At 38.5% G+C, this 9,236-nt stretch overlaps 1 protein-coding gene across 1 annotated transcript in view; it reads left to right on the top strand.

Annotated features, from left to right (window-relative positions):
- Positions 1 to 8,911, top strand: part of LOC140472647 (ras-related protein Rab-32-like) — a 29,160-nt gene extending 20,249 nt beyond the window's left edge. The window contains exon 3 of the mRNA XM_072567506.1: positions 8,399 to 8,911. Within this exon, the coding sequence (XP_072423607.1) occupies positions 8,399 to 8,548 (150 nt within the window). The 3' untranslated portion in view covers positions 8,549 to 8,911. The remainder of the gene's footprint in view (positions 1 to 8,398) is intronic.
- Positions 8,912 to 9,236: the final 325 nt, after the last annotated feature.

Consider the following 9,236-nt stretch of genomic DNA (forward strand, 5'->3'; position numbering starts at 1 on the left):
GAACAAAGCAGAGAACAAGGTAGGACTGATCAGTTGAACTGCATTTATTTCAATGCAAGACGCTTGACAGGGAAGGCAGATGAATGCAGGGCATGGTTAGAAACATTAGACTGGGATATCATAGCAATTACAGAGATGTGGCTCAGAGAGGGACAGGACTGGCAGCTTAATTTTCCAGGATACAAATGCAATAGGAAGGATAGAAAGGGGGGCAAGAGAGGAGGGGGGAGTGGCATTTTTGATAAGGGAAAGGATTAAGGCTGTACTTAGGGAGGATATTCCTGGGAATACAGCCAGGGAAGTTATTTGGACTGAGAAATAAGAAAGGGATGATCACCTTACTGGGATTGTATTAAAGACTCCCCAATAGTCAGCAGGAAATTGAGAAAAAAAATAGTAAGCAGATCTCAGTTATCTGTAAGAATAATAGGGTGGTTATGGTAGGGGATTTTAACTTTCTAAACATAGATTGGGACTGCCATAGTGTTAAGGGTTTAGATGAAAAGGAATTTGTGAAGTGTAGACAAGAAAATGTTCCGATTCAGTGTGTGGATGTGCTGACTAGAGAAGGTGCAAAACTTGACCTACTGTTGGGAAATGAGGCAGGACAGGTGACTGAGATGTCAGTGGGGGTGCACTTTGGGGACCAGCGACCAAAATTCGATGAGTTTTAAAATAGTCATGGAAAAGGATAGACTGGATCTAAAAGTTGAATTTCTAAGTTGGAGGAAGGCCAATTTTGACAGTTTTAGGCAAGAACTGTCAAAAACTGATTGAGGGTAGATGTTCGCAGGTAAAGGGACGGCTGGAAAATGGGAAGCCTTCAAAAATGAGAAAATAAGAGTTCAGAGACCGTATAATCCTGTTTTGGTTAAGAAAAGAAGGAAGCATATGTTAGGTATAGACAGCAGAGATCATGTGAATCCTTACAAGAGTACAAAGGCAGTAGGACTATACTTAAGAGGGAAGTTAGAAGGGCAAAATGGGGGCATGAGATAGCTTTGGCAAATAGGGTTAAGGAGAATCCAAAGGGATTTTATAAATACATTAAGTACAAAAGGGTAACAAAGAAGAGTATATGGCCCCTCAGGCAGTGGGGGAGATACTAAACAAATATTTTGCATCAGTGTTTACTATGAAGAAAGACATGGAAGATATAGAATGTAGGGAAATAGACATCTTGAAAAATGTCCATATTACAGAGGAGGTGGTGCTGGATGTCTTAAAATGCTTAAAGGTGAATAAATCCCCAGGATCTGATCAGGTGTACCTTAGAACTCTGTGGGAAGCTAGGGAATTGATTGCTGGGCCCTAGTCATGTATAGTCACAGGTGAGGTGCTGGAAGACTGGAGGTTGGCCACTGTGGTGCCACTATTTAAGAAAGGTGTTAAGGAAAAGCCAGGAAATTATAGACCGGTGAGCCTGACATCGGTGGTGGACAAGTTGTTGGAGGGAATCCTGAGGGACAGGATTTACATATATTTGGAAAGGCAAGGACTAATTAGGGTTAGTCAACATGGCTTTGTGCGTTGGAAATCATGTCTCAGCAACTTGATTGAGTTTTTTGAAGAAGTAACAAAGAGGGTTGATGAGGGCAGAGTAGTGGATGTGATCGATATGGACTTCAGTAAGGTGTTCAACAGGGTTCCTCATGGTAGACTGGTGAGCAAAGGTTAGATCTCATGGAATAAGGGAGAATTAGCCATTTGGATACTGATGCACCTTATTATGTAAGGTGTCTAAAAGATTGGTCAAAAAGAACGATTGTGAGGAGTGTCTTCAAGAAAGAAAGCTAGGTCGAAACAGGGAACTTTGGAGAGGGTATTTCAGAGCTTCGGACTTAACCAACTGAAGCCCTAGTTTTCCATGGTGGTGCAAATAAAATTGGGATACACAAAAGCCTAGAATTCAGGGGAATCTGAGGTTTATGTAAGAATTAACTGTTACCATTTTTGATCTGAAGTGTTTACACTCCTTACAATACCAACTATTTTTATGTCATTCACAAATTTGACATTCTGTTTGATCATTTAAATAATTAATAAATGTGGTGAAAAGTTAAGGAGCCAGTGCAGATCCTTACAAGATACCAATAAGTTTACCTGTCCACAATCAATATTCCCTTGCTTCCTGTTGTTCAGTCACTTCTTAACCCAGTCACTAATTTGGCTTCAATTCTGTCACCTTCAAGCTATAACCAACCCATCCCTTATGAGGGAATTTTTCAAATACCTGCTCAGGTCCATTCTGTAGACAACACTATCCAGAAATTCAGACACTTCTTCAAAGTAATTAAGCTTTGTCAAACGTGACCTACTTTCTGCAAATCCATTCTGGTTCTCTGCTCAGCTGAATTTTTTTCAAGTGATCAGTCATCCTTTTTTTTCACAGAATCTAGCAAATGTCAAATAGCTCATGTTAAACTAATTTATAATTCTATTATTTTCTCAAGTAGTGGAGTAGTTTACACAACATTTCAATCTGAAAAAACCTTTCCCGAATTAGGAGAATGTTGGAAATTTGTAGTTAAGGCACCTGTAATTTAATTTTTCCATTACTGTTAGCATGCTTATATTAACTTTGAGTCCCTGTCCTTGATTTAGTAACAATGCCCTTGGCAAATTTGTCATCTTGACCTCTTCCTGTACTGTAAATACTAACACAAGTAATTATTCAGCTATTTCCTTATTTTCATTGACAACATCACCAATATTAGTTTTCAAGGAACCATGTAGCTCCTGACTATATTTTTTTTGTCCAAGTGTAATTGGATTTCTTTGTGTTGATTTCCTTCGCAAGTTCTTTTCAGAATTTTTGTAGCTCGCTTTGTAAGCTCTTGCTGTTTATATTTTTCCCATCCACCTATATCTATTCTTTTTTTATTGCACCTTTGTATGCTTTTACTTTCAGCTCTATGTTGTCTTTTTTCTTTTTTATCTATGGCTCTTTGTTTTTGATTAGTATAACTCTTGTTTAAAGGTGCACAGATTAAGTGGATTGGCTATAGATTAGCCCTGGAAATGCAGGGTTACAAGAGTAGGGTCAGGGCATGGGTCTGGATGGGATGCTGCTCGGAGGGTCAGTGTGGACTCAATGGGCAAGGGGCTTGTTTTCACACTGCAGGGCTTCTAGCTCTTAATGGGTATAACGCGTTCTTTGGCATGCCAGCTTTGTTTTTGAATACCTTCCACTGATCCATTTTGTCCTCTAACAGATTTGCCCAGTCTGCTGTGGTAATTTCTGACCCATTGAAGTTAGCCTCTCCTAAACCTAAAATTTTCATAAATGCTTCATCTGTCTCCCTTTCAAGCTCTGTTGAACTCAGTTAGGTGGTGATCACTGTTAAAGAACAGCTAAGATTATAAACTAAATCTTGTTTGACAAATATACTGTGGTCTTCCTTCTTGGTAGTCCTAGTTGTTTTTGATGGTGTAGAAATAGTAGTGTGGTCCAAAAGGCCTGGGTTCAAGAGCCACCCACTCCAGATCCACATCATGATATGTCTGAACAGTTTGTATTAAAAATACCTCTAATTGTTTCAGAAAACTATTCTGGATATACACTATATTTAAAACCTTTCAAAGATCATAAGAAGTAGGAAACAGGAGCGGGCCTTTCAAACTCGACGTGATTGTGGCCTCAACTCCTGTTCCTGGCTTTCCCCATAATCCTTGACTCTATTGTTGATGAAAATCTGCTTAATGTGACCTAGACTGTGTCCAATGACCCAGCCTTCTTATGCAGAGAATTCCACAGTATAACAATGATCAGACAGAAGAAATGCCTCCACGTCCCTGCTTTAGTTGAGAGACCTCCTATTTTAAACTCTGCTTAGATTCACCATAAGGGAAACATCTCCACATCATTCACCTCTCAGCAGACAAGGCAGTACTGAGGGGTGTTTCTACTTATACTTTCTGAAAACAACTGACTCAAGCTCCAAAATACAAATTAAATCAATCATGATTTAACTGGTTGCAACTTCCCTTGAAGCTTGTATTCTCTTATTTAAGGCTGCAATGTAACTTTACAATGTTATGTTCTGTTAATTGCTAAATTAATGGAAAAACTAAATTTTATTTTAGAAACTTAGCCCTTAAGACATTCACCAGTTCTCCTCCATCCACTCTCCTCAAATAGCTCCAATTTTGTTAAAGCGCTGTTTCCCTCTCGCAAAACTGTTGACTCTGCCAGGTTCTATTATGATTTTCTAAGTATCCTGTTACTACCTCCTTAGTAATAAACTCTTGCATTTTCCAGATGTGATTAACTTGCCCAAATTTTCCTGCTTTCAATCTTCATCCTTTTCTTGTAGCTTTCCAATCCCTTTTCCAGATCTCTCCATTGGACAAACAGGCAGAAAATTAGCCACCAACACACAAGAACATCAACTAGCCACAAAAAGACATGGCCCACTCTCATTAGTATCTTTACATACAGATGAGGAAAGACACCACTTCGACTGGGGCAATACATCTATCCTAGGGCAAGCCAAACAGAGACATGCACATGAAATCCTAGAAGCATGGCATTCTACGGGAACTCTATCAACAAACACATTGACTTGGATCCCAATTACCACCCCCTGAGAAAAAGAACAGGAAATTATATCACCAACCCAAGGAAACCTAAACACATAAATAGAGAGTGGGTCACAAACACCAGTGCTTCACCGAAGGCTCATTGATGATGTTACCTCGTATGGTGACGAAACGACTGAAAACGAACCTTCCAGTTCAGTGAGCAAACTTATATCCAGAACCTCAACCTGAGCTACAAATCTTCTCAATCATCTTTTGCACCTTTTTAATATAATGTTTCCAAGTAATGCCCTCATTTATTTCCATTAAGAACAGAGGAGAAGCAATAGATTTTTTTTATGTTGGTGTCACTGGCATTTATCATTCATCCCTAACTGCCCAGAGGGTAGTGAAGAGTTAACTACATTGTTGTAGATCTGGAGTTGCATGTAATCCAGACCAGGTCAGGACAGCAGTGTTTCTCACCTAAAGGACATTAATAAACCAGGTGGATGTTTGTAACAATTGACAATGGTTACATAATCAACATTAAATTAGTTTTTTAAATTGAATTCAATAATTTATTTGAAGTCCGATTTCATCATCTGTCATGGTGGGATTCAAACCCCTGTCCCCAGAATATTAGCCTGGAATTTTAGTCCAGTGACATTATTACTACCCTATCACCTCCCCACCTATGAGGAGAGAGGAATGACTGATCTCTGAGACTAGAGAGCGATTTGGAGTGGCAACAAGGAATAAAATATTGCAAGGAGACATTTGAAGCAGTGACTGAGAACTGAGTTTTGGTAGATTAGTCATTCATGGAGATGCTTCATTTTGGGGGGAATGAGTCACAGGGTGGAATAAAATTTTGGCAAAGTGATAAATTTGTGGAGGTTAGAGAAAGGAGTTTCAGAGTGGGACTGAATGTTTCCTAACTAATGTTAGGAAGAAATGAAGAGAGGGAAAATATTGAAGGGAGTTGCTAGCAATGTGTGCAAAGTCACTTTATATTTTAGGAGAGTGTAATATGAAACTGGAGTGGGAAAGAGCACTTGAGTGTTGTCCAGGCAGTAGGTTTGGCAATGATCAGGGTAAATAAAGAACGGTTATACAAAAAAGGAAAATTAAATGATCTTTCTAAATGGAGTTTCACGATTTCTTCCTAAACATGTGAACTTTCCAAAAGAAGGCTAGAGATTAACAACAATTGACTCCTTCAAATCACTTAGGATCTTTTAATAATGTTCTTTGTGCTGGGTGTAAGTGTGTTGAGATGCGAGGGTGGAATAGTTTTGTTTGGGTGTGTGACAGGCAAGCTGCCAACCTGACTTATCATAGGAGCAGGAACAAGTGATTTAAATCTTTGAACCTGTTCTGCCATTCAGTTGGATTTTAAATAATCTGTACCTAAACACCAATTAATCTGCCTTTGATAAAACATCAGTCTTTTGATTTTAGTTTTGTTTCCAGTTGGCTCACAGCCCTTTGGAAGAATGATAGTGAGAAGAAACACATGTTTATTTAATAATGAATCAATAATATAATCAATTACTTAATTACAGCACAATAAAGATGGCAGGGCAGTTGATGTAGAATGTGGGAGTTCCTGGGTGCTGATTTGACCTCAGACAATCAGGCCTATTTGGATGAGAGTGAGGGTTGCAGTGGACGTGCGAACTGACCAAGGCATTCAGGTGGAGCTAGTGAAAAGGAATGGTATGGGTAGCTAGGGAATGTGTAGTGAGGGGTGGATTGACACTCTACTCTGCAGAGAATCCAGAATTCCTTGTCGCCCATCTGGTGCCAGGGTTCAGGAGATCTGCACAGGGTTGAGAGGAATTTACGTGGAAGGTGGAGGACCTGCGTAAGCATCCATGCCATAGGCAGGTGAGGAAAGAGGTTCTGCAAAGTCTGTATAAGAGCACAGCATCAAATTAAACAAAACAAACCTCAAAGGTAATAATTTCAGGATTGGTACCTGAGCCGCATGTAAATTTGTGTGGGTTAATTAAGATGAAGAAATTCATGATCCAAAGACTAGTGCAGAAGAGGTGCATTCAGGTTTGAGGCACTAGTATCAGTACTGGGGAAGATGGAGGCTATATTGTTGGAATGGTCTCTGCCTGAGTTGTGCTGAGGCAAGTGACCCCCTTAACTTGGGGCATAGAGCGGGTTTAAAACTAAATTCTGGGGATAAGGATTCAAATTTGAGATGATGTAGTAAATCAAAGAGTAGAGACTGGACATGGAAAAAGGTATTAATAAGGGCAATTAGAAACAGACTGTGACCGGAAGGGAGAGTAAATATAATTCTGAGTAAAACAACAGATAACGCTAGTGGTTACAAAACTAATTAAAGGATCAAACTAAAAGGCTATGCATCTGATTGCATGGAGCATTCATTACAAATGGATTTTCTGATAGTGCATTTATAAATAAAAAATTACCATCTGATTGCAGAAACATAACTACTGGATGACATGGATTGGATCTTGAATATTGAAGGGTACATGGCATTCAAGAAAGACAGGAAACTAATTAAAGCTATTCATAGATGGTGACACTAGAATAGAATAGAATAAAATAGTCTTTAATGTCATGTGCACTCGAATGAGTGCAGTGAAAACTTTATACTGTTGCTGCTTTGGTGCTATCTTAGGTTCTGGATACCTAGGTACAGGTACTTTAAGTGTTTGTTATAGAATTGAAGGAGTAAAAAAAATAGTTTAGCATAGGAATACAAAGTTCTGAAAAGTACTTGACTTACTCAAGGTTCAGAGTAAGAAAAAAATATTTTTTAAAAGTACTCAAATTATAGTCCATTAGTACAAAAGAGAGAGAGATTACCTAAGTTCAGGAAACCAGAATGTAACAATGGTTTGGGTAGAGATGAGAAGTCACTTGGGGGGAATAGTATACAGACCCCCTAATAGTAACCTTGTGGTAAGATGGAGGATACAGGAAAAAATAATGCAAGCTTGTCAAAAAGATACAGTGATAAAAAAGATACGGGGGATTATGTTAAGTGATTTTGCATGAGGGTTGGCCAGGCCACTGGGGAGAACTCATTTTATGGCCCAGAGATATGAGTGTGGTCCATCAAGCCATATCTAACAAGTGGACATGTTTGTGGGATCCTGCAAGTTGAATTATGTGGAAAGGTTGCTTAACCTTGGCTTGTATTTCATCAAATGGTGCCTGCTAAAATAGGGCTGCCTTCCCAGAATTCTTTTCATTTTGTAGGCAAAATAAGGCTAGCAGCGACAAAAATAATCAAAAGACAAAACTGAAGGCTACGTATTTAATTGAATGAATCATTCAATGCAAATTAATGTTCTGATGGTGCAAATACAAATAAATGTGGTTATAATGATATAAGGATGACCTAGTTTGATTCATATTTGGGAGAAAATGCCTAATTCATTAGATTGAGCACCTCTTTAAGTTGTTGATGGAGGGGGTTTGATGATCTAGAGAATGCAATGGTTTTAAAAGGATGGACAGAGGAATAAAATCGGGGGAAGAATTCTCATTGACTAACTGTTGAACTTGATAACGCATACTCTTGTCTCTGGGTGAGACAGCAAGTTCTCCCCAGTGGCTTAGTAAATTGTCAAGCAACATCACTTTTAACAATAGGTTTATCTGGGCATATTGCATTGCTGTTTATGGAATCATGCCAAGTGCAAATTAGTTGTTTCTTTTCATGTGTTGCAATCATATCTACACTTTTAAACTACTTCATTGAGTGTGGAGAGGTTATGCAATGTGCCATTTGAACACAGGATTCCTTTTAATCTTTCTTACATGTTCATAATATTGCAATGTTTACTTGTAATAACTTAATATTTATTTTTCCTGATGCTTGCAGGAGAACATAAACATTGATGAAGCAACACGGTTTCTGGTGAAGAATATTCTGGACAGTGACTTCATCTATCTAACTGAGAATACTGATGCAGATAATATAAAACTAACAGATGAATCTGAAGAGGTTGATAAAAAGGCACAATGCTGCTAACATTTTGCCCCTCTCCCATTAACACTTCTTTTTATAAGCTTTGGAGACCACAATCCCTGGATGATCTTTTCTATGCCCAAAAGAATGACTGCTCAATGAGATTAATATACCTTCAGCTAATCATTATTTAAACGGAAATGTTCCTCTTAGTTTTAATTAGGAATGGAATGGAGAGGAAAATCCTTTGTCTTTTTCATGTCATGGTTTCTGTAACCTTTATGAAATAACATTATAACAGTTGTTTAGTCTGTTTAATTTTTATAGACTATCTCACTTTGCCTCAGTGTTTTCTTACACTACTCTATAACAACAAGAATTGTGTTACATCTATTAAAAGATTTTGTTTGCTGGTATGACATTTTACCCGTATGTCAGTCTGTGGATTGTTTGAAATCTGTGTGCATTTAAATTGGGTAAGGTATTTCAAAAGGTGTCTCTTGTAAATTCTGCTGTTGAGTTTAGTTTATCCATTTTAAGTGGACACAGTGACCACAGAATGGCATTGCAGTATCACAGCAAAGCAGCAGCACCATAGGCCCATCCGGCTTTATGGGATGGCTGGGGTCCACCAAGCCCAGAATGTAACAGATAGTAGTCCCATTAAATTCTGAAGCTGTTTGTCTCCAAACTTCGTAACTCCTCCTTTCTCACAGAACGACGAATCATTCACTCAAAAGTCCACTTCAAA

This window comes from Chiloscyllium punctatum, unplaced genomic scaffold, assembly GCF_047496795.1.
Source record: "Chiloscyllium punctatum isolate Juve2018m unplaced genomic scaffold, sChiPun1.3 scaffold_395, whole genome shotgun sequence".
Lineage (NCBI taxonomy): Eukaryota > Metazoa > Chordata > Chondrichthyes > Orectolobiformes > Hemiscylliidae > Chiloscyllium > Chiloscyllium punctatum.